The sequence below is a fragment of the Squalius cephalus genome (assembly GCF_949319135.1).
Source record: "Squalius cephalus genome assembly, chromosome: 4".
In the NCBI taxonomy this organism is placed as follows: Eukaryota; Metazoa; Chordata; class Actinopteri; order Cypriniformes; family Leuciscidae; genus Squalius; species Squalius cephalus.
In genome coordinates, this window is record NC_137125.1 from 48927833 (window position 1) to 48954406 (window position 26574).

The 26574-nt window shown below is 39.4% G+C and overlaps 2 protein-coding genes and 1 long non-coding RNA gene across 3 annotated transcripts; 2 read left to right on the top strand and 1 right to left on the bottom strand.

The window, feature by feature from the left end:
* The first annotated feature begins 899 nt into the window (after window positions 1-899).
* ccdc167 (coiled-coil domain containing 167) lies at window positions 900-3023 on the top strand. The gene is made up of 4 exons (XM_079868605.1): window positions 900-1103; window positions 1343-1437; window positions 1526-1578; window positions 2738-3023. The coding sequence occupies exons 1-4, from the start codon at window positions 1053-1055 to the stop codon at window positions 2839-2841; spliced, it is 303 nt and encodes a 100-aa protein (XP_079724731.1). The 5' UTR covers window positions 900-1052; the 3' UTR covers window positions 2842-3023.
* LOC307156899 (clathrin coat assembly protein AP180) lies at window positions 2882-25923 on the bottom strand. Its single transcript, XM_079868606.1, has 21 exons — window positions 24980-25923; window positions 21540-21682; window positions 20657-20732; window positions 20416-20518; window positions 20053-20146; window positions 19778-19889; window positions 19073-19179; window positions 18943-18984; window positions 17732-17812; window positions 16902-17017; window positions 16703-16782; window positions 16102-16116; window positions 15603-15761; window positions 13796-13894; window positions 10745-10807; window positions 7715-7846; window positions 6870-6894; window positions 6698-6764; window positions 5605-5709; window positions 5385-5484; window positions 2882-4376 (listed from the first exon to the last, which is right to left on the bottom strand). Exons 1-20 carry the CDS (start codon window positions 25107-25109, stop codon window positions 5398-5400), a joined length of 1836 nt encoding a protein of 611 aa, XP_079724732.1. The 5' UTR covers window positions 25110-25923; the 3' UTR covers window positions 2882-4376; window positions 5385-5397.
* LOC307156902 lies at window positions 7854-12460 on the top strand. The gene is made up of 3 exons (XR_013820834.1): window positions 7854-10262; window positions 10611-10847; window positions 11622-12460. It is a non-coding gene; the product is annotated as an uncharacterized lncRNA (long non-coding RNA).
* Window positions 25924-26574: the final 651 nt, after the last annotated feature.

The window sequence follows — 26574 nt, forward strand, 5'->3', positions numbered from 1 at the left end:
AAAATGTTTAATATTTTTATATTATATTTAAAATGAAAAGAGGCAGATTTGTGTTATATTTTGTTTTGTTTTTCATAAATAGGCAAACGTTATGTGCAGTTGAATATAATCAATATGCGTTGCCTGAACCACATTTGTGTGGCTATAATGTTTAAGATTTCTTTAAATGAAAACGAAAAGAGTTAGTATGGTGTTTTATAACATATTTCGTTGCCATAGACTGTAAAAAAATAGTTCGTTGCCTGAAATATACCCGGAGTAGCAGAGCGAGCTGAGTGACGCGCGCTGCGTTAGAAGGTGGGCGGGGTTAGGATTTCCCAAGATTTTCCAAGATGGCGCCGCCCATACCCCCCATAAACGGCTTCAAACCCGTTCTTCAGAAAGTCTATGGGTGACGTCACAGACGCTTTGTCCATATTTTTTACAGTCTATGCTACCAACTGAATATTACTTTTTAGCCCCTCCCATTCCGAGGGCGTTTTAACTCCTGCGGTGGCCGTATTATTTCAAATCTGCCGGCAGTCGCGAGTAATCTCCCCCTTGCATTCGTCTTGGTGCCACTGAGTGTCAAAACGCGAAAGGCGAAGCTTGAATTTCCAGGTATGTCCCTCTTTGGCTAATGTATTTTCAAGATGGAGGCGCAACATGGCTGCCGCCATTCGAGCGACTCGCTCGTATGTATTCTAAATGGCAGATTCTACGCTTACGAGAATACTTGATTAGTTGGTAGAAGTAATTACACATTAATGAGCACATATCATTTTGAAAGAACAAAGTGTTTTTTTGCTAAGAATCAACTAAAAAAATGACAGTGTAGCTTTAAGATATCTCCGTCAATTCAGCGGATGAGATGAGTGTTCTCCTGTTTGTTTAGCGAATGTGTGGATTGCTTTGTCCAATATGAAATGTCACCTCTCCGACAGCAGATGGCAGTATGAATCTCGTCACAGACAAAGAGCGACAAGCAAGAGAGTGCTGAGTAAAAGATTTGTGTGCGGAAGTATATACTATTCTCATGATTTCTCTTCACTAAATTCTTCAGACCTTCCAAAATGAGTAAATCAAGGACGACGAAGAAAGAGAAAATAAGTGTGGCAAGCGAGGTAATGCACGTTTATACCATGTCATGTGTATGAAACCATAGATATGTATAGCCATAGGTCAATTATTCTTATGTATATCTATGTATGAAACAGCTGACAGGTATTGGAATGATGACGCTACATTTATGCCCAGATATAATTTATTGAAAATTTTGAATGTCTGTGCTATCCCGTATTAACTGATAAGTCCTATATGAACATCTGTTTTCATACTGATGATGCTTTTTTGCTCTCTTTAGATTGACCGCATTGAAGAGCGCAAATCACACTGTAAAAACAACCTGGAGAGGTCAGAGTTCAGACAGAGAAAAGAACAACTCTCGGACAGTGAAAGGTGGTTATTACAATATGATGATAAACATCGCTGTGCTTTTTTGCTGCATAATCAATTGTAGCAAACGAGTCTTTTCATGTACTGACAGGCTCGCCCTTGAAGATGAGATGAACATAATGAATATCAGAATACAGAAATATGGTGAGTCACTTTTATGGAAAAATTAGGGGTGTAAAAATGCGTCAGTCTGACAATGAAAATTTAGTACATGGGTTATGGAATTTAAAGTAGCCGTGAAATCAAAATGAACAATTATTGTTGTTGTTTTTTAAAGGAATATTGCAGTATTTATTTGAAATAATTAATTTACATGATTTATCCATGCACATCTTTTTTAATTAATGTGCCTCATAATCTTTAAACTTCCCCTACCTCTTGCAACTTCTCTGATGACTGTTTACTGGGTTGAGGGCGGGACAACCTGTCACTCAAATGAGCTCGACCAATAGCAAACCACAACCATCCAAACAATTCCTAATGAACTAAATCAAGTCCCACCCTTTCAAGTGGATACACATCACAATAGAGCTGGTAAGTCCCGCCCATCCGTAAAACCCCACTGGACCTCTAGGTTGAAAAATAGTCAATGCAAGTGAATGGGAGAAAATAATTATTTTCTGGTCCCGTTTGAATTGTGCCATGAATGTGAACATATGTTGTCTGTGAATTTTTTATATAATTTTTCCTGTTACGAGTTTGACAGTATATGGTATGATTCTTCGGCTAGCAGTTGTGGAAAAGACATAACGAGAAAGACTACATGTCGCCTATGTGACGTCACCTCATAAAGTTGACTTACCCGTGGTTTTCGCCAACCTCAACGATTTTGTCCTCTCCCTGAAAGAAGGCGGTGAAGTGCACCAAAGACACAGCCATGTTTAGCTGGATCCGTGAGCTAGTGTCCGTGTGCGAGTGGTGTTGACGTTTCAAACGTGTCGAAAGCAGCGAAGAGTTGTAGTCCACAAAGTGCTCTCACACAAAGTCTAACCGTATCAAACTTCTACCCGCTAAATTGTAGCATTCTTCACACGAAAAATTATATAAAAAATTCACAGACAACATATGTTCACATTCATGGCAAAATTCAAACGGGACCAGAAAATAATTATTTTCTCCCATTCATTTGCATTGACGATTTTTCAACCTAGAGGTCCAGTGGGGTTAGCGGAAGGGGCGGGACTTACCAGCTCTATAGGAAATATATCACAAAAATGTCTTGATGCATCACGTCATTTGGTATCGAAACAAGTTTTGTGAAGAGCAGTTCTGTATGATGATGTAATTTTTGTTTTTTCTTCAGAAAAGGAGCTGCAGGTTCTGAGAGGAGAGAACAGGAAGAACATGATGCTGTCCGTCGCTCTGTTAGCCATCAGTGCTCTTTTCTACTACACATTCATATATTAAAGAGGTATTTTCTGTCATGCCAAACACGGACTGAGAAAGAGCAATGGGGAGACTGATGTCAACTCATACCATCAGTGTCCACTCATTGGTTTGTTCAATGGTTGTGGATCTGTCAGTGTCGCTTTAGCCATGAATACATTGTGCCATCTTCATCTTGGCTTCGGCTTCCTGGATTGTCTGAACACTGCTTTATGTTTGCTGTGTAACAGCGTGACATAAGATGCTTGCGCATCAGAGAGAGAGAGAGACACACACAGATTGGGGATTAAATGTATGTTTATATGATTTTCATTTTTGGGAGCTCTTATGAACTTTACGAGATCACAAATTCAGTGTAAGCATATGCATTTACCCAATAATGACACGGTGGCGTTTCTCTCCAGATCACTGTTTATTGCATTTCAACAGGACTAACATGCACAAAGGTGGGAGGGGCAAAGGGTGTTATTCCATCCAAAAATAAAATTTATCAACAAAATGTTCAATTGAAATAAAAAACAGCCATCAATAAAATGCAATACTGTCCCATTAAACTGCTGTTTGTCCCTTTGATATCCTTGATACTTGCAGCACACACTCACTTGCAACGTTGCAATACAACAAAACACCAGGCAGCCAGTTCTATTCAGTCCTGTTTTGAGACTGGCTGATGAACTTGCTGCTGATATAATCTGATCTGGCTCAATGGCGTCCCCTTTACACAACAAAGGAATTACATGCTGTGATATTATATTGTACGTACAAGCAGGACTCTATCGGCTCAGACAGTGTCTTTTGATGGACACAGACCTTTGTACAAATGGGATTTACTAACTAGCCATGTAGTATGCAAAGTAAACTTCTGACATAACTAAAATATATTCAACCTTTTTATCTCAAAATAAAGACTAAGGATATTCAAAACAATCTGTAATTTAAAATGTTCTAAAATGCATATTTATTTTCATGAAATGGTCACATGTTGCATGTAACTCACAATCAATATAGATACGAAAAAAATAATAAAATCAGGGCATTGATAAAAAGAAACAGTGCGTGAGACACTACCTTAACTCGTAATACGTTGATATTGTTCCCACAGAAGTTATTCCATGGTCAAAAGATGACTAATACTCGACTGATGATGACACATACCGGCCCAGTGATATTTACCACAGCAAAAAAACATTTTCCACAGAAAACGTCACACATTTGATTTGATTTCCCACGGAAAGCGAGCCAGGAAAAATGAATGCACATCTATCATTAAGAGACCCGCAGATGCACGTTCAAGAATGCATCGCCCATTACTCTTCATAGTATTTTTTTGTTTTTTAAATATATAGATCTGAAGTAACTGAGAACATTGAAATACAAACACACGTACACACATGTACTTAGTCACGTTCACGGTTTGTGCTACAACAACAGACAGAGAAGGAGGGAGGGAAAGAGAGAGAGAGAGAGAGAGAAGGAGGGACTGAAGGCCCTGAATGTGATGAACGGAAGAGAGTACACACGTCTGATTCATCAGGGCTGCACAATAAGTGTGACAACTGCAACAGAGAAAAAAGAAAGAGGTTTTAGTATTTTATATGCATATGTATTTGTGTTTGAATATATATACACATAATTACATACATATGATTATTGGAGTAATCTGATAATATTTTTAGTAAAAAAATAGACCTACGTGAACAATAGCCTTTGGTTCAAATAAGGTATCAAAAGCAGGACATTTTATGGTTTTATTGAACAACTATTAAAATACATAATGTAATATGCAAAATGCGAACAATCAACTTATGCACATTATGCCTGCAGAGGGCGCCAACAGCCTGGTGACTGTTGGTGTTACACTTTAAACGTGATCAAATCCTTGTGTGTTATCCTTGAAATTCTTTCAAATGTCCACCTGATCTTTAATATTTGGCCACTTCCTTATGATAGAAATGCTACAGCCACCGTAATTGAACAAGAACATGTGGACATCAAATCATTCAAACTCAGATTGAGGGTTTTAACTTCTCTGAGCCGCTCTGAGACGCTGGAAGAAACCTGCATGCATGTAAATAATCAAAGCGTTGAGCTTCACTCTGAAACCTGCAGCGCATATATTTATTTAATTAAATCTCAGCATTTGTGATTTCAATTGCACTACGCTATATTATGATTTTTAAATGGTTTTAATATATCGTGCAGCAGCCTGCGGTCAATATAATGCAAGCACTGTAAAAGGTTTTGCCACAAACTCAACTCGATCATGCTGATGTCACGAGACAGCTTTTCACCTCTACGAGAAATACCGTCACGTTTTAATATCGCTCCTTACATCCCTAATATACAGTATATATACTATATATTGATTACATTTTGATCCGTGTTCCCCTGATGGTTACGGTCCCAGATGACACTATTTTCATGTAACTCATGTTTTTTTAACTACATTCTTCATATAATATTAAAAACTAGATGCATCAGATGCGGAAGATAATTTCCTATTGTGTCTCATTGTGTTTCCTGTCGTCAGATTTCACATCTGCTGTAGCTGTAGTTAAACTTACACCAGCTGCTCATCTACATGAAGTCTTTGATATTGAGGTCAGCGAGAGGATCTTTAGAAGGTGGAGGCTTCCTGGGACTCTGGGCCATTCCTGGAGACATCTGTGGGGGAAACACACACATGACGGGAGCAATAATTAAGTACGTGTGTCTGCATTTCTTGTCTAAATTACTATTTTAATGCCTAAGTGACAAATCCAACTGAATTCATGTCTAAAATACCGGTTGTCCAGGGGCTCCTGCTGCCGGAAACTGTGGCCTCATCATTGGTTGTTGGGAGGCCATCATCGGTGAGCCAGGCATCATGGGAGAAGCTCCTGCTCCAGGCTGTGAATCACAGAGAGACACAGTAAGAGAAACAAACACAAACGCCTTCACACACACACATACACATAAACACACACTCTTACCATGCCAAATGGTGATGGGGATCCCATGACAGGACAGACCCCAAGAGGGGAATTCTAAGCGGGTGGGAGGGATGGGGAGGAAAGGTTAACACCAAACGACACAGAACAGGACAACACCTAAACAAAATGACTCTACGACACACAGACACGCAGAAGGGAATCTGCACAGTGGAACTGGGATGGTGGTTAACAGTTTGAAGTGTGAATTGAAATGTTTCAGTGGGGATGCACATGCATATATGTTTAGTATAATAATAATAATAATAAAAACAAAACAAAGAGAAGAGAAGGAAGCGGCTGTCAAGCCAAAACAGGTCTGAAGCTCTAAAGCGAGACTGAATCTGAAGCTACTGTTTGGCTTTTTCACACTGTACACAAAACGATTAAGATTATGAATGTAAAGTTTGATACATCCTTTTGTAAATATATAATTCTATAATAACCAGTGCAGTGGTAACAATGAGCAATTCCTGTTACAGTATTTATTCATCTATGTTAACATTAGTGAATAATAAACTAGTAATAACAATGTAATACTAACAGATACAACCTTTGATTTAATAATGTATTAGTACATTTTTTAAATTAACATGAACTAAGATTGATAAATGCTTTAGAAGTATTTTTCATTGTTAGTTCGTGTTATCTAATGTAGTAAACGTTAACAAATGGAACCTTATTGTAAAACGTTACCAGTGCAGTTTATAAGAAGTTGAAATGAGAAATGTTTCAATCCTAAGTTTCATATATGAGAAAGCTCCGCCTCTTTAGTTCTGCTCATTCAGCTGATAGGAGCCAAGAGAGAGGCGGGGAGAAGGGGAAGCTCGTGATTGGCTCCACGCCATGCTGCTCAAAGCCATGCTCCACCCCCATGCTCCACATCTACAGAACAACACAACATTTACCATGGCAACGCCCCAGCTAGGGGTGGGTACCTGCGCTTGCCAGTTCGCCCCTCCAGCTGCTTCACCCCTGAGACAGAGAGAGACAGAAACAGAAGAGGAACAGATACACAAATGTATTTAAGGAGGCAAGAAAATATGGTGAAATCGAGAGTAGGACATTACTGTATCTTACGGTTTCTGGTTCCCCATTGTCAAATCTGAAAGCACAGACAGAGAGAAATACAATTTTAGATTCTTATAATTGTTAGCTCTTACACTCTTAAAAATAAAGGTTCCAAAAGGTTTTCACAGTGATGTCATAGAAGAAACATTGAGGTTTCATTGGAACCATTCATTTGAACCTTTCAATGAACAGTTCTAGTTCTTAAAAGAAAACCATTGTATTATTCTAAAGAACCTTTTCCACTATATAAAAAAAAGTTTGTTTAATGGAAAGGTTCTATGAATGTTAGTTTCACACTCTTAAAAATATTTTTTTTTTCCCACAGCAATGTCATAGAAGAACCATTGGGGTTCCGCTAAGAACCGTTCAGTGAGTTTTTTTGTTCCGTTTTTTTGTGTTTGTATGAAGAACACGAAGAAGCTCTTTCCACTATACCCCAATGGTTCTTCTATGACATCGTTGCGAAACAAAACCCTTTGTAACCTTTATTTTCTATGGTTCTATGGAATTTTAAGGTTCTATGGAGGCTAAAGGTTCTCAGTCTTAAAAACAAAGGTTCTTTATTGGCATCAATGGTTCCATAAAGACAGCCATGGAACCTTTCCATTGCACAAAAGTTTCTTTAAGTGGAAAAACATTCTTTAGATTATTAAAATGCTCTTCACACTGAGAAAAAAAGGTTCTTTTAAGAACTGTTCACTGAAAGGTTGTTTGGGCAACCAAAAATGGTTCTTCTATGGCATCGCTGTGAAACTGTGATCGCTGTGAGACCATAGATGCCATTATAGATATTTTTTATTGTATTTTGGCTATGATTTTGAAGTACATCAAATAAAAAATGGATGGGAACGTACTGCTGGCCATGTTGGCCATAGCTGAGTCCAGGTTTCCTCCCATGGGTTTGACCGGTGAGTTGGTCATGGGTGACGCCCCTGACGCCTGGGGAGCCATAGCTGGCATGAGCATATCACCCATTCCATCAAAAGCTTAAGGGGGGAGTGAGAGTAAGACAAACATAATGAGTGTTACGGAACAGGGAGCCGGAGACAGAAGAGCAGGTGAAAGAGTTTATTTAGCAGCAGTGGGCAGACAAACAGGTAAATGGCAAACACAAGGTAGAGGAGAGCACAGGACACAGACGCTGGAGAGGATTGCTGGGGATGAACACTGGAGGAATCGCTAGAGAACACAGGAGATCACACAGGTAAAGACACGGGAGGTATGGGTCCATACGTTCCACACACTTGGGATAAACGAGACTGGACGATGAGGGAACACAAGGTGAGTGGTTTTATGGTGAAGTTCATTCACAGATTAACAACACCTGCAGGTGTGGGCCAAGGAGGATGCTGGGAAATGTAGTGAAGGAGGTGGTGACTAGGTTGGTGACCGTGACAGTGAGGTTGTTTTCCAGGAATAGTAAGGAAAGGGGAGCTAAACTGAATGCTAACAACCCTCATGTAGGGTATATCGCTATGGCAGCCAGTACAAGAAAATTCTTAACCCTGTGTCTACACCAGACACGAGCGGTCTCGTGATTATAATCAGTGATGTTGTCTACACTGGATGTGGCACGACACAACAAATTCCTGGCAGTAAACTGATATCCCGTTCTATTCTGACGTACTTCAAGTGCTCTCGCTTCTTCTGATATGAAGAACAAATTGATTTGCAATGGTCACTTTGTCACATCCAGTGTGGACAGCTTCTGCCTGTTGTGGCACAACAACGGTATAGTCCAGTGTAGGCATGGGCTGTGTCTGAAATCGCCCCCTATACCCTTAAATAGGGCACTATTTGAGGGAACTGCCATTTGTATTATGTGTCCGAAACCATAGTGGATGTTATTGAGTGCACTCATTCAATCCCATAATTAACCGCAATAACGGGTCTACACTCAACGGCTACAGAATACCCATAATGCACTGTGAGGGTCAGGCCGAATGAATTCCCGCATCCATTTTCCAAACCGCTGGTCAAATGTGGCTACATAATATCATACAGGTATAAATGACTTTTTAATTGATTATTAAATGTTTTAATTAAGGTTTATACATACTAATTTCCATGACAGAATTCTTTCAATCTTTTCATTACTACTGGTACTGCCAGTTTCAAATGATTATTAAATGGCAAGCGCAAACTATGCAAAAGCGGCAGGCCTTCCGACGCACTCAGTGTCGTTTTCATTCACTCCTTCAAGTGGAGTATATATGAGTGGAGATATATAAGTGGAGAAATGCAGGTAATAGTGAATGATGGTACAGGGGGTGATTTCCAACACAATTATGGTGTAAGAATGAGAGCAGAAAGAAAGAGAGCTGAGCGCTATCAAGACACACCATGACTACACACACACACTGACACATTAAACATTCATTCAATCATAACATTTAACAGCTTTGAAACACCTGTAGTGTTAGACTTGTTTCACACAGCATGCATAAGCAGCACTTACTACTACGAAAAGCTGGCTGTGCTTTTATATTGACGCTACAAACTACGGCTCAATACTGAAATAATATTTTCTTACAGGTTTTTATTGTAAAAAATGCTTTGTGGAATCAAGCCTGACATTCGTCTTTTTTAAAAAAATGGGTGATTAATTCCCTCCATTATTTTATGCTGCTATATAGCAAAAGATTGTGTTGATAAATAGGTTTATATTGCATTTTCAACATATTTTCTGCCCACTAAACAGCAAAAATAGGCTCAGTGACGTAACCTTTTAATATGGGCACTGGTAACAGTATGCGCCACTGCTTACGCATGTGTTGTGAAACAAGCCTAAAATAGCCTATATTACTGGACAGCTTTAACTAAGCACTGATTTTTAATAATAAACTTTTCAACCATTAGTTTCTATTATAGCACATGTTAATGCACAGGATCTAACACTGGAGATCTTTGCAAAACATCCAAACTTTCATTCATTCATTCATCCATCTTATACTTTTCCTATAGCTTGGTTAGCAGTCTTTCAGTTTTCACTGAAGCCCTATTCTGCAATGCAGCAATGCATTGTGGGATTGCAGCTGGTGTAGGAGCATCAGAACTCACCAGTAGCACAGGAGGAAGCAAGCAATGACCCAAGAGCCAGATGGATGGGAAGAGATATGGAAAATGAAGAAAAAAATAAATAAAAAGAGGGAATTTGAAACATTGGAAGAAGTAATAGAAGAAGAACATACAAAAGAGAACATGATCAGGAAGAGGAAAGTGTCGTCAAGCAGAAGAAACATCGGATGAGCACAAAAGAGAGTGAGTGAGTGAGTGAATGAGAGAAAAGAGAGAGCAGAATTAAGCAGCAAGGCATTGGGAAGAAGGTCCACGTAGAGCTGAGATGAAAATAAACGCCACGCATGAGAGAAACAGATGGAAACACGGATCTCATCTCAACATGTCAGTATCACCACAACACAACTGAGATATATACACCAGGCACATACACATCACTAAACTGACATCAACACACATAAAAACACCTCTGCTATGTTAAAAATGACACATACACCCAGAAGAAAAATCTTGATATATATATAAACAAATAAATCATAGCTTAATTTGAGTTCTCAGTTATGGTTCATTGAAAAAAATGTGGATTACATAAATATATTGCATATCTGTAACATGTATTTAGAAAATAGGATTTTCATTTTAATGTTGACTTCAGGTGCATGGTTTGCTCCCCATCTCATTGCTATCGTTGAGAAACGACTGAGATCTGATTTGGGATTTGTCTTTCCTAAGGGTATGAAAACATGCTGCAGTTTCCATGCTATGGACTATGAAGATTGTAAACGTGACTGTTTTGAACACCAGACAAACCATGAAAATGACATGAAGAAAGAACAAAGAAGTCATGAGGGCTGCAGGTGACGTACCCGACATCAGATCTCCACCTGTGGTTGCTGTGGCTGGTTTGGCCTCACCAGCACCTGCCGATTCTGATCCATCCACGCAGCATGAGGGTAAAAAAGTGAGCAGGTGAGTGAGCCAAAGCCATTACACTGAGAGTCGAGCCCAAAGAGAGAGAAAGAGAGAGATTATTATCACCCAGCTAACAGAACTTATGTACAAACATTCTTCTAGTAACGTTAATAGAATGTTATCTGGTCTTTAATAACATTCTCAAAACATTAGCCCAAAAACATTATTTATACATCATTTATGGAACATTTTAGTTGGATTTTAATTCATCTAGTTTTTTAAATGTTGCTACTTATTAGTTTCAGATGGTTCAGAGAACATTCAATAGTAACGTTTCCATAATGTTTGCAGAATTATAAAATGGAACATTCCCTTAATGTTGTCTCTAACGTTCACATAACCAAGAAAAAGTAAAACCATTTAAAGGGGCTATGTAAAGAATTCAGAAACCCTTGTTATTAGTGACACCGGTGGGCATAAAGTGAACTGCAGCCACGTAACGTACAGGAGATTGAACGTGATTCAAGGCCAGTCTTCAGTCTAAAAATCAGTCTACAGGCTTTCATAGACAACCTAGGAAGTCTCATTTTGTAACAAGCTGTTCACACATTGGCAATAAAAAATCAATTAATACATTAAAATTCTTACAAATAGCCCCGTTAAAAAACTGTAATGTCCAGAGAACATTCAAAAATAACGTTTTCATTCACTTAATGGATGTTCTTAGAACAATTGTGTTAGCTGGGCACACAAATACAACCCACAAATGTGTTAAGAACCACAAAAGCACACACATACACCTTATTAAAGTCTTTTCACTTCTTCCTGCAGGTCAGGGAATCTCTCACAACTGCTGTCTGCTGTCCATCAACCATCAGAACAGCTTTATTTCCCAATAACAGAATCCATAGCAACCATCTGAGCAAAACATGCAAATCAAACCATTGCAAATCATGCACACTGGGGTTGTTACCAACCCCCAAACAGGTCCAGATTTGCCCCACTGTCTGGCCAGCTCATGGGGGCAGATAGAGCAGCGGCAGGAGGATGAAACACATCTGGAGCACAGGAACGAGTTTAGTTGACATCTGAAGTCTTACTCGTTTAACATCCATTATTTGAAGAGTAACTTTATGCATCTATCTATGTAAAAGGAACACTAAAATATCACAACTAAACCCGTAAGGTGCATCAGTTTTACTTCATCGATAAAGCCCAAGGGTGCAAGTGAAAATAAAAGCGTCTCAAAGTGGGGATAATGGAACTAGTGGGTCTTGGAGACATTTCAAGAAAAACACAGACAGAGAGATTGGGAAAGAAAAAGTAGTGAATGAATGCCTAAGGGAGTGAGGGAGTGTGTCGACTGCCCTAGGAGAGAAGCATATTTGGCTCACCTTGAGCAGTCAAGGACAGAATGGAGAAAAAACAAGCGAGGCAAGGAATGAGTGGATGGATGTACTGTGTGTACCTGCTGAAAACAGGTCTAGACTGGGGTTAGGGTCTATTTTGGGAACAGATGAATCTGGCATGGGATGAAAAAAACCTAAAGACAAGAGGACATTTATAAAGACAAAAACATAAAACAAATAATATTAATAATACACAACACAAATCAAACCAATCAAAATCTAGGAAAAAAAAAAAAGATTTTCATGGGACATGCTAAATTTCTGGCCTAAGGGTTTTACCAGCAAACAGGTCTATCGTCGGTGCTGGGGAAGCAGTGTGGGCTACATCGCTAGAGGTGGTGGAGACAGATGCCGGGCCAGTAGTGGGCGCCACTGAGCTAAAGAGAGCGTTACTGTCATCTACTGGCTGCAGGGAGAACAGGTCCAACTGAAGGGAGTTATCAGCAGAACCAGCCGCTGGAGCGAAGGGATCTATACCGGGAGAAGAGGGTGATCGAAAAACATCTTCAAGGCTCTGAGACTGTTGTTATTTATTATATCCACTTTATTTTGCAAAGCGGGAATTAGCTATTTTCTGCGAATGTGCGAGACTTCTGATTCATTAGAATCTACACTAATAACAAAAATATATTCGTTCTCATTACGTTGAATGTTCAAAACATCACTTTTTCTTGTTTGTACGAATGTTAAGGAAACATTCCATTTTAGAATTCTTCTAACATTATAAGAATGTTACTTTAGAATATATTCTCTGGACATTCTAAAACATTTAAAAAACGTTTGACGAATATCCAACTAAAATGTTTCAGAAAAAACATTACATGAATGATGTGTAAATGAAGATTTTGTACTAACATTTTCAGAACATTATTAAAGACCAGATAACTTGAATGAACATTCTATTGATGTTACCGGAGGAACGTTTGTTCATAACTTTGAGAGAACCTTGCCAGAATGTTTGCCAAAGGTCTGAGAATGTTCCCTGTTAATTGGGTATAATTTAATAACTAGAAGAATAACAAAGTGCAATATTGCGCCAATGTGTTTATGATTACAATAATGAATTAAGTTTGCAATATCAAACAGCATAACGGACTGTTTTTGTGGAACTGGAAGCGAATGACACTGGAAGCCTCGCACATTCAAGTTACAAATAGCCGCACCTGCTCTTACATTAAAATAAGATGGATAAAGTCAACCTGAGGATGAATCTTCAGAGAAGGAAGAATGAGAAAGAAAAATAGAAGAACTCTCCTCTCTCTGTTGAAGTTAGAGCTGATTATTCTGTCAGTGTTGCGCGCCTAACAAGTCGACATCTGCTTCTGCCCCCCAGAGAACCGAACTTCCATATTCAAAGACTATTGCCCTGGCAACACAGATAGCAATCTCCACGGCAACACCGATGCCAGTTCAGAAAACTCAACATTGACCAGAAGAGGCTTCATTAGGGAAGAGCCTGCAGAAGAGGCTCGCTCTATGTGGTTCTTAAAAGCGGTAAATGAAAACAATCACAAGCAAACACACTCTCTCTCTCTCACCCATTCTACACCGACATTCTCACATACACATATATGCGCTTGAACTGTTGTCACCCACCAGTTGCCGCGGTGCCATCGGCAGCAGAAGTGGGCGTGGCTGCTGTGGCCCCGCCCTCTGCAGCAGCAGCTGTTTCAGCCGCAGGGGCCGCAAACACATCTGGAGTACCGCACACAAGGGCCAAAGGGTTGACGTATAATAGCCAAAGAAAAGGATGAGAGGAGGAAGAGGAAATAGAGAGAGAAGATAGCATAGAGAGAAAGAAACGACATGACTTCAATGTCATGCAAAGTTAGGAAAAAAGACATTTATTGCATTTGAAATATTTTAAATGACATGCACTCTAAAAAATAAAGGCAGAACCTTTCACATCCATGGAACATTTCCATTGCACAAAATGTTCTTTATAGTGGGAAAAAGTTATTTAGATTTTTAAAATGTTCTTCACACTAAGAAGTTTCTTTGAGAAACCAAAAATGGTTCTTCTATGCCATCGCTCTGTAAACACCCTTTTGGAACCTTTATTTTCAAGAGTGCACTATATAATAATTCTGAGCAATTTTGTTAATATTAAATATTCGTAACCTATTTTTCTTTAGTAACATGGCATGATTTCCAGGATATTCAACCATTCGAAAGAAGGATTGAACTTGATCTTATCATTAAATCATTATTAAATTAGTAAGATTTTAGAATGGCTGCATTACTCACAAAATATTTACTAAATATCTGTTGTTTAACATTAGCTAGTAGCCCATTCAGCCATGCAACCATAAATTAGAGTTATTTCAAAGGTTGTTTTCTTTTTAACTCTTTCCCCACCATTGGCGGAATTTCCAGTAGCACCTCACTACAGTACACGAGATCCAGGGGACGGAGTTGGATCCAGATCTAAGGGGTGGAGATTGGTAGGTATATGGTTGGGTTTAGGGATCAGGGGGTGGAGATGGGTAGGTTTAGGGATTTCGTGTTCTGCAGTGAGGACCATCTCGGAATTTCCCGGCTTTTCATATTTTCACTGTTATAAGGTAGGGGGCGCTATTACGCATCTTCTGAAAGAGTACTGAATCTCCAGATCAAAACACAGGCAAAAAAGGAGCAGAAACAAGTGATAAAAGCATTGCTTATGCACGTTGTAGTCTTTGAAAAAAACGTGATTTTCTTAGCTTTTTGTTCAAAATGTTGCTACCCACATTCAAGTGTTGTTAAAAAAAGAACACATGAAGCTAGAACAGCTTTTAAATAAAATTTTATTTAAAAGCAGAGGCTCTGTTATTTCTTTCTTCTTATTCAGGTATTTATACAACAAAATATTCTGGGGGCCATGAAAGTTTGCGAAAATTATCAAAAATACAGGCCGTGGCTGGCAACTTTTTTTGAAAACGCTGGCGTGGAAAGAGTTAACCTAACTTTTTCTATGAGCATGTATTAGAAAGCAAAATGTGTCAGTTTTGATTTCATGCTCACTTTAAAACGTTTTGCATTCTCTGAATGTAAAACTGCAACTGAAACCCTGATTAAACTTACTGTGCAGTCTACAAATGCAGCTACACATAAGAATAATCAAATGATTATAATTCATATGTGTAATTTTAATACACAAGATCTTGTGGAGCATTGATGGCAAACGAATGTCAAATAAAAACTACAGCATGGAAGATATAAAGCAGAAAATGAAATGAGAAGCTCTAGATTTCTACTGCAGACAGAAATGGAGCATTGATGACTACAGACTTCACAAATCACAAATGAAACACCGCAAACTGTGATTTTGATCTGATCTTTAATCTCTGTGCTGGGATGTTCCTCTGTTTCAGAATGTGCCACAGCCTTTACATCTTCTTAAGGAAGAAACCTCACTACTGACCTCCGAGGAGATCGGCTGAGCCGGAGGAAGCACCGGCAGCGGAAGGAGGAGGAGCCAATGAAACGGCTGCCTCAGCGGCTGTGGGCGTGGCTGAGGAGTTGGAGTCTACGGCAAGGGTTGGGTCAGGAAGGAGAGTCTCTGAAGTAAGGGAACCCATTTCTGCATAGCCACGCCCCCAGCAGACCAATATAAACACAACGTAAATAAACAGATAACCAAGAAAGGAACCAAAGAAGAGGGCAAGAGCATAAGAGAGAGAGAGAGAGAGAGAGAGAAAGATTCTACTGAGCAAAGACTGAGGGATTGACACAGAGATGTAAATGGATTCTCTTTCTAAAAGGGTGGTTTGTCATATATAGGACTGTCATATGGTCATTTTAAATTTCCCAGATGAGCTATAACAAGTGTTCAAAATGTTTAATAAAATGCATGAGACATTTAACACATCAAATCACATGAAAACACATCTAACATAAAATGAAAAGCCAACAACGCTTACCTGACCCCAGCAGATCTGATGTGTCAGCGGCCCATCAGAGACAGAGAGAAAAAGAGATTATCAAATTAAGTCACGCATTCATTAAGAGTTTATAGTGAGAAACGTAAAACAGGCGCTTTAAGGTAGGAAGTTTGTGTCTGGTTTTGGGTTTTGTTCTGGGCAGTCTGTCATATTATTTTGGGTTTGCGGCAATTTTGGTTTTGTCATGGAGCAATATGAAGTTAAAATAGCTGATGTCATTGAGACCACATTCATGGTTTAATCAGTCAGCCTGACGGTTTTCTTGCTGGATGACCTATTTCACTCTAAAATATGTCACATTACGGAAGTGAAATGGGTTGTGAATGCTTTTTCATGTTGATAAGATCAATTATGATCATAAATATTTTATGGTTTCATATTAAAGTAACCCAATTTGAGCACGCTGGCACATATACTCCAACATCTTTGAGTCAGACCTCAGCATAGCCATGCATCTGAGCTTACTCATTCGGAAAGGTAATTTTAATTTTTTTCTTGCAATTTCGGGTTTTGGTTTGGTCTGGAAATTGACATGTTCACATGCTGAGTATGTGTGTGTGTGTATGTGTTTGAACTGTACCTCCCCAAGATGTGGGAGCAGCTGATGCTCCTCCTGCAGAAGGTCCAGAGGAAGACAACGGGTCCAGATCCAGAAGAGAACTACGGTAAGATAGAGACACTCACTTTTATAAACATATGAAAACTGTACGGTCAGATATTATCTTGTGTTCTGATTAGCATTTTATCCGACAGTAAGTGAGGTTACATGGGTCACTCACTCAGTGGCAGTTTCGGCAGCTGGCGTGGCCTCGGAGCGTGGCGGCTCCAAAGTGGGGACGGCAGCAGCAGATTTGGCGGGAGTGGAGGTTGGAGACACATTATTGGTGGGTGATCCCTAAAACATAACACAGAGCTTTAGGTTAAGCATATGCGTGTGAGATCCATGAACAAAATCAAAACGATAATCAAATGAAGTGCCCACTTACCTTTGTGGGTGACCTGAAGGACACAATCAGAGACATTGAGATGATTTTATATGAAAATAACAAAACTGATAAAAATGTTGATGAGATTATTTAAAACATACTCACCCTTCCCTGAACAAACCATTGCAGGAGGAGGAAAAGAACATCAATTAGTATTAATATTTACTTAGTTAGAGACCTTCTATTTCTTATCTAAAGAGACGTACAGTACAATAACTGCAGAGACAAGCCACAGTTGGTGAAAGTGATTTCACCAAGTAAAATATTTTCCAATAGATCAACATTCCAATCAATCAATCAGATATGAGGGACATTTTTACAGTTTATGTCAAGTTTAGACATTTTCTACATTAGTAACATGCATCTACATCAGTGTTGTTCACCTATCATTTCACCTATGAGGTATAAGTTGGGTTAGGTTTAGGAGTAGGGAAAGGGTTAGGACTATGTTTTCGGACAGGAATGTTGTTTCAGGATCAACTTAACATGTTTTACTTGGCAAAATCACAGAGACCAGCCATGGTTATGTGCCCTACTCAGGCTTCTCTATTAAATCTAGCATGCAGCATTTGGTTTACAAGTTCAGAGTTACTTCCTATCTGACATTTAAAGTGATTTAGAATGAGTTCAGGGGTCTCATACCCTTTCTTCCCTTCTAGACTGTTCATATGTGTCTCCAGAGATTCCAGAATACTGGTGGGAGCCTGAGAACAGTAAAATAAAACACACACACATTATGAGCAGTCCAAAAACCGTCAGAGCACATTTGATGTCAATATCTCTCAAGGTTTCACTGCAAATTCAAACAATAAAACACCACATCAAACCCAGCTGGGAACCTGTACTCAAACCACTCCTCACAGCACTGCAAAATCAGCTCACTGCACAAACTGTGGGGCGGAACTGGACTTCAGTGCATTGCTTTACACAGCTTCTGAACAAAAAGGCTAATCGCAATGTGACCTATTCATTTTTAAGAGAAAGTCAAGCCACGTTTATTTATGTAGCACTTTATACAATACAGAAAGCAGTTTCACATAAAAAAACAGAAAAATAACAGTGTTAATTTAGCAAAATTCATCTGTTTTGAAAACTTTAATCACAGCTAAAAAGAAGCTCTACGGAAGGCTCTTTTCTGCTAGTTTCAGAGTGGTCAGATCAATAGTATTTTATAGATATTATTCGCCTTTTAAGGACACCTCTTTGGAGAGGAAAGGCAGAAACAAATCTTAATTTTTTTAAACCACAAGCCCATACAAAGAAATCCACTGCGTCCAAATATGCCAACTTCTGTACTATATATTAGGCAAAAAACAGTATGTGAGCCGAGTCCGAATACATAGTATTCATAAAAAAGCAGGCGAAAAGTAGACCTACTACTTCCGAAGTGCTCATTCGATGGACACTTTACTATCCCATGTTGCCATGGTAAAAGCAATGCACTGAGATGCATACTGCGTCCCATATCAGTCAACGTGGTTACCGGCTCTTCGTTGAAGCAGTCTTTAAAGGGACAGTCTTCATTGTCTGAATCTGCCATGTCGGCAACTACGCCTGGATGCAGACACTGAGAATTCCCATGGGTGGGTGATTTAATAATGATGCTTGGTTAGGACAGATGAAAAGCTCTTTCACACTCACACCAGCTTTACTTCATTATTTTAAAAGGAAGACAACCAGTGCTCTAAAGTTTTCACAATCCATTGACATCAAGGAATCAATACTTGACCTGACTCTAATATAAATTCACTAAAGTGACATGCCAATAAATGTGCATACATGAAAGGACGAATGTTTGGGAATATGACAGTCACTGAGTACAATAGTAACTTACATAAGAGATGTCAGGGATGTCATTCTTATCCACTCCTATTTGCTGCAACAGAAACGCAATAATCATATTCTAAGTGAATTTGTATTCTGTAAATATATTTGACTTTAAATATCTCTTCTTCTGGCCTTACCTCAGCAATTTTCATGAACTCTGCAATTTTGGTCACCCGGGTCAGAAATTTCTTATAAATCTCCAGAGAATCCTTGCATTCAGACTTCTTCATTTTGAAATATTTCTCTGTAGAACCAAAAAAAAAAAAAAAACTGATCACAGCCCATTGTTTATGGATAGAAGATTTGGTTAACACTTTACTTAAGGCTTTAGTTTATATATAATCAATGTTGGGTAAGTTACTCTAAAAAAGTAATTAATTACTAGCTACTCATTACTAATTACTAATTACTCTCTCAAAAAAGTATTGTATTACTTGTAACTAATTACTTGAAATCCAATATCAACCTTGACCAGTTGAATAAAAGGATAGACATGAAATGCTCTTTTAATTCTTTCAAACAAATAATCTAAAATTGCATACATTTATATTTCTGCATTAATTTAGCCTTGTAATGCAACTTATAATGCATTGTATTGTCATGAATAAATGTAATACAGTTATAATGTATTATAATACTCATCTATTCACTGAACACACCTTTAGAAAATTTAACGCATTAAAACACACGGCAAACAACCAATTGTAGATGTAACCAGATGTAACAAGGAATCTGCACATAATGCATTTTAACTTTAAGGCTTTAAGAATTTTATAAAATATAGTAAGATGTATTATAGTTCAGAGATTGAGATCATCTATATTAAATTATTTATCACATGCCTAATAAATTGATGATGCCGTCATTGTAGGATGCGAAGAGCTTTATCAGATCCTTAAAGAGAAGCAAGAATGCTGCGTTTATGATGCCGTTGTTCAAGTCTTTAGGATGAACCTGAGGGGGTTGGGGGGGGGGGAGAAAAGGGAACATTTAAAACATTATTGTGAAGAATGGAGTTTTAAAAAAAACTAATAATGATAAAGTACAAGAACAATCAATTCCAGTTAATGGGACGGCTTCACAGAAGGTCCCAGATGTTGTGGGAGATGTTACTCACGTCAAACTCCAGCAGTGTGTCCACTTGAGTCTGCAGGGCAGGCATGGCCTTCAAGAGCTTGTCAGGAGCCATAGTCCTCATCACACCCTCAGCTCTGAGTGCACACACACACACACACAGGAGTAACAGTTCAGTGCATGTATTTGCTGATTCCTGAGAAACCATCCTTTCTTTCGCTCTAACACAGAGATGACATTCCCTTTGTGATCTGTAAATGTAACAACTCTGGGAGAAAAGTCTGAAGCGTTTCTAACAACATCATGCTATCTAAAATGTACTCTGATGTAATATTGAATAACTTGGAGTAACTAGTGTCTAAATGTTGCCAATGTGTCCTTCTATTCCCAGAATCAATCGACATACCCCTTTTTAACTCGAGTGAAATCGAAGGCCATCGCGCGGTAAGCATATGCCTTCTCATTCAAGTACCGTGCATATCGCCTGATGAATGTCGACATGTCATAGCCTTGGAGACAGAAAAGATATAAACAGCTTTAGTTGATCACATTTATATCACATTTAATGGATCACACTTCATGGAATTAGTAAAAAAGTTAAGATAGATGTTTATGTGACTTTATTCATTTAACTTATACAAACTCACCATGGGAGCCTGTTTTGTCAATAAAGTTGCTGAGATTAAACAGGGAAGTTCGGGAGGCCAAATACTGGATGAATCTCTGCAGGGATTTAATCAGGACAAATCTTGAAACACACAGTATTTATTTTATGTTATTTTTTTTACCAAAATGCCTTATGAACTCTGAACTTAATAAAAGCGAATGCAATAGGCTACTGCATGCCGTTTTCTACGGAGCCCTTAAAGCAGGGGTGGGGAACGTTGATCCTGGAGGGCCATTGTCCTGCAGAGTTTAGCTCCAACCCTGAAAAAAACATTTGGCTGCCTGCAACTTCAGTAATCCTGAAGACATTGATTAGCTTCAGGTGTGTTTGATTAGGGTTGGAGCTAAACTCTGCAGGACAATGGCCCTCCAGGATCAACGTTCCCCACCCCTGCCTTAAAGGGACATGGTGGTGGAAAAAATATAGGATGGAAGAAAAAACATATTTCAATACTTTTGCGTTCTCTCGCAAAAGTTTTGCGTTCCTCCAAGAAACTTTGCGTTTTGCTTGTGAAACTTGGAGTGCGTCTCAATCAGCTCCCCGGTTCAGTGGACAGGGCACCGAAAAGTGACTACTGAACTAGGGAGCTGATTGAGACACACCCTTAGTTTTATAGTAAATCAGTCATGTATCCCTCACCTCATTGCCGTCGATGCAGATGTGATGCATTTTATTGCATTTTTATAGCATATTCTCAAAACGTCTAATGAACTCTGAACTTGATAAAAGCAAATGCAGTCCTGCATGCAGTTTTCTTCTCTTATGCCAAAAGAAACTAGCAAATACATCTGTAAGATTGAGTTTAAACTTGATAAAAAGACACTAAAAGGAATAAAGTATAAAACAGTAATTTATTGCTTCACCTCATTGCCGTAGATGCTGATGTGGTGAGTCGTGGTTAGAGCTTTGAACACGACCACCCAGCTGGCGTTAGTGGATCTCTCGAATAGTGTGTCAGCCATCTGAGGGATGTTCACGTTTGTCTCGTTGGTGGCTGAGATCAGATCTGCACACAAAACACACGTACATTTACCACCACAGCGCTACGTACTGCAATGTGGATGAAGAGTTTTATGACTATTAATATCAGCAGACAGATTCTTTAAAGTCCCCATGAAATCAAAATTGACCCTATTTACTTTGTTAGCGCATATTACTAGTCTTTGTGGTGAACAATTAATCCGTGCAAGAAAATATTTAAAAAAAAATTTTTTTACCATGGTAATCTTTAATCAAAATCTGAAAATGCCCCTCCCCTCTGCATTGGAGGACCTTCTCTGATGACGTAGGTTTGAGGAATTGGTTTGGGCAACGCTTAACCACTCCCCTCAAACCGTTAGTCTGTTATGAGCGAGAGATGGAGAGGAGGAGCGCTGGAGTAAAACCCTGCCCTCTGTTCAATATTCCTTTTCACTGGGAAATACGTCATAACACTGGAGAAAAGTCGTTTGCAACTTCCGGTTCACGGGGACTTTAAGGGGGAAAATTCATAACATGCAATTTAGAATCAGCTGTGCTGTGGTAAGAATCAGCCCCCACAGAGACAAACAACATTATGCCTGTGAATTTTTCCTGCATACTGCCATCAGCTATCACGCTGTAGCTCAAGAATGGTTGCCCACTGAAGCCAAGCAGGGTTGAGCCTGGTCAGTATCTGGATGGGAGACCTCCTGGGAAAACTAGGGTGCTGCTCACACTGTGGTCTGCGTGGGTGCTAACCATAGACTGTCATAAAAATATGGACGTAGTGTCCGTGACGTAACCCGTAGGTTTCTGAAGAGCATTTTTGAAGCCCAAAGTTGGCGGAGACAGTCATTGTCATCTTGGCAGCGCGTCACCGCGCATCACTCTCGGATAACAGAAAATGGGCAAAGAGGCGAGACGTGGGTTGAACTGAGGTGCCTGGTTGCCAGCAGACAAACGGCTAGTAGTGACAGCAGCGACAATCCACCTGTCACTCAAGTGGCCACGCCCTTAATTATGCAGAACTTTAAGGCTTAATTTAATTTAAACGGATGAGTTATAAAAAAAAAGCACCCACTCACAGTTGTCATGAAGGGCAAAATTAGCTATATAGACCAAAACCAATTTTTGTACCAGGCTGTAAATACATTTTTTTCTGCTGCAAAGTTGGGCATTTTAACATGGGGGATATATGGAATTGACTCCCTTTTGGAGCCTGTCTCTAGTGGCCAATCGATGAATTGAAGTTTCAGTCACTTGAAGCCGTGTTGGCTTCAAGAGAGACCAAGAGGGGTCTCTTACGCCCCAGTATAGTGACGGGGACACTATACTGTCAAAAAAAGCACCATCCTTCGGATGAGAATTTAAACCAAGGTGTCCATTTCACGTTCATACAGACAGTATTCGAAACGCTACTGTAAATTGCTGTTTGAACGGGACATTTTGAGACTTGCACCTTATTGTCAATCCCAAAAACTGACCCAGTGAACGTAGCGTAATTTCCAACCACACACAAAGTAGAACTTTAAAATGAACTTCTTTCAGACTCAATATCAGTTTTCAGTCTCAAGCAACTACTGAAAAAGTAGCAAATTTTACCCTCAAAACCAAAGACATAAAATAAAAGATTTTATAAAGAAATAAAACTTGTTTTGGGACCATTAAGATTTATTGCATTATGACATTGTCCCTAAATACTTTATACTCATTTTACTTATTACTCAGTGATAATTATCATTAGATTCCCAATACTGTAATGCAATGAAAACTGGAATCAGCATGAATTAAAGGCACTTATAATTTAAATGATGCATCATTCTTTCGTTGGGAAATCTGGTGGAAAATGTGTTTAACTGTCATGAAAATAATATAACAAATGCAAAACAAATCCCAATAATCCTAAAACAGGATTGATTTTCTTTAAACAAAATATAAGTTATTTTTGTTTCTTTCGGAGTGCAATCTGTCCCTGGCATTCTCTGGACAGACTTCCCGACAGAGACCGTCTTAAATTCCATATTACGTTGTGCTCAGGCCAGGGTGCCAATATGTTAGTCATGGCTGCTAGAGAGCACACTGCAGTGGAGTTAAGAAGCCAAGAATAGTCCAGATTAGAACACACTGAGATATAGTGTGAGTTGCGTTGCCACTAGTGCAATTTGTTGCTATGTAACGTCACTATATATTGAAGTGTATGGCATAGCAGTCCCTGTTTTGGGAGTCTGTATATATAGGTTATGAATATGTGAGCAGGTGCAGCTCATTGGGATTATGGAATTGCTCATGTGACTGGATTACAGACAGTGTAAATACAGACACATTGCAAACACACACACGCACCATATGTGTGAACACATGACTAAACTCTACCAATCAGTTGCTTTGGTCTCTTAACTACATGATGCAAGATCATACAAATCCATCCAAAAGACAGTGATAGTGACTTTAAATTCAAAGCAAATGCTGCCTCTGTATTGGTATGAAGACCCTTTCGTGCAAACTGATACCATGTCATCATGATGTCACTGGCTCACCCCTCCCCCTTCCCCAATAATCTACTTCAGTTTCCATGACAACCTCACCACCACCCCTCACGCCTTCCAATTCAACAGACAAATGGCTGGAGTTATGAGATAAAAACTCAACAAACACATTTCTTGTCACAAAACACCTGATACTACAAACAAGTTTGTGTCTGTAGACAGGCCAACAATGCTAAACCTTGCTAAATTTATGAATCTATGGATTTCGGGAGTGCCTGTGAAATCACACATGTGATTCCCTGATGAAGGGATTGCTGATATTAACACACAACAAGATTCCCCAGCTTGCATACCAGTGTCCTCACCTTTGGCTTTGTAAATAATACATGCATGCTTTGGCTGATCGATTTATAATTCAGAAGGCCTTCTCCTGCAGGACACAGAGCTCGAGGGCGACACGAAGATGCTTTTGTAGCCTCTCTGTCTTGTCTAAATGCAGTTGGTTTCCTTCTGTCTTCTCTTTTACTGTCTCTCCCTCTCAGTTCCAGACCACACCACCCACATAAAGACACTTCAGGGTATGTTCTGTGCTGTCAGTTAAATGCAATCAGCTACACACACTGACACGCTTCTTAGAATATAAGCTCCTTATATTACATGCACCCTAAATGGCAGGTTTTCCACTGACAGAATTGCAACTAGTAGCAAACAACCTCATTGAGTGCAAGCCATGCATATACACAGCCTCGTTATTCTACGCATTGGACTGTGCTGTGGTGCTGAAGTGGACAGCGCCAGGTCTGAGTGAGACTGAACACGTTGAGGAATGAGGGTGAGTCAAAAAATGTCTCACTTACAATCCAGGTGCTTCTTCTTGGGCGCCATCACCTCGTGCGTGGTGGCTTTGCAAACGGCACGAGCCACCTCGGATCCGGTGAGCTGGTACTGCGCCGCGGCGATGCGATCCGTCAGAGTCTGTCCCGACATTTTCTCCCGGTAGCGTCGACAACCACCTCAAGAATCAACTTCAGGGGGAAGGACAGTCGAAATGCATATGATATTCGCCGACAAAAAATGAGACGGAATCCAAGGTGGCTCTACAGAAACTGACAATGTCGATTTCTCCTTTTGGTTTCCAACCAGAGCGCCTGAAATGACGTATTCAAAAGCACAAAAATATATGTTTGAGGTTTATTTCTAAAATTTGGTCGATGTAGGCGTCTATGCATGGGTTGGTTTCAGCACCATGGATAATGCTCCTATTACGTAACGCCCTACGCCGAGCTATTTTCTGGCTCTTGTGGGAAATAAATAATCAAAATAATACGGTAAGTTGTCACCTTTGATTAGTATATGTATTTAAAAAAAAAACTAAAAAACATCAAACCGAAATGACGGCGCGTTTTACGTTGAACCGGTTCTTTTTTCAATGGAATTAATTAAATAAACGCACAAAAACGAGCTAAAAAAACGTTCCGTTGATTAATCCTCTACCTATAAACCTGTTCGGGATTCCGGAGCCTCGGTATTATTCGGTCAAAGCCCGTGTGTCCTTCCCGTCCTGTCGGATGATGATGGTGATGATGACGTGTCTTCTTCAAGCCTTTTCAAGGGCGAGAGTATGAAGACAAGTAATTATTCACGTTTCAGTGATATATCGGGTAGATCTTGGATATTTAGTTGCTTTTTTTTTCTGGTAATGAAGGTTAAGGTCCTGCCTTTTCGGTTGTCGGTGGACCTGGTCAGGTGACGCATAACGGGCTCTTAAAGGGAAGCGGCGTCAAGCTGTCACGCGCCTTTAAGGGGTCTGTGCGCGTTCACGGTTCATCTGTCTGCATTCTGCTCCCTGAGCACAGAGGTACTTTCTCCGTCACGAGCTTTAAGTGAAATTAGCTGAATGGAGGAGAGTCACACACTTATTACATGTTTGGACTTTCTTGTGTTATTGTTTTTATATGTGCTCTGTGAACAGGCTATATTTCCTTTCCTATATTCCGTCAAGCTACTACACCTCTAGTGACTGAATGCAATGAAAACAGCAGCTTCATCATTCGGTTCACTAGGTGGAGACACTTCAACAACACTATTGATTCCCCCACCCCCCTATTTTTAGAACAAAGGTTTTCAACTTTTCAACTGCCACAACAATTTAGTTTATCTACTGTACTTATTTACCAAGGAGACAATAGTGTCAGGGGGAAAGCATGACTGATATAAAAGTATGTCCACTTTATACAATCCTTTGAGTATTTTTATTTTCCACAAATGTAATGGCTTTTAGCTAGGCTATATATAACATTTTAGCGTTTTAAACATGATGTGATTGCAAATTATAATAAAAGCATGATTGACATTTAAAGATGACATGGAACGTTCTTAGAACTTTGGGTAACGTTCTAGTAAGGTTCTCTGAAAGTTATGAACAAACCTTCTTCCAGGAACTTTAAAGGAA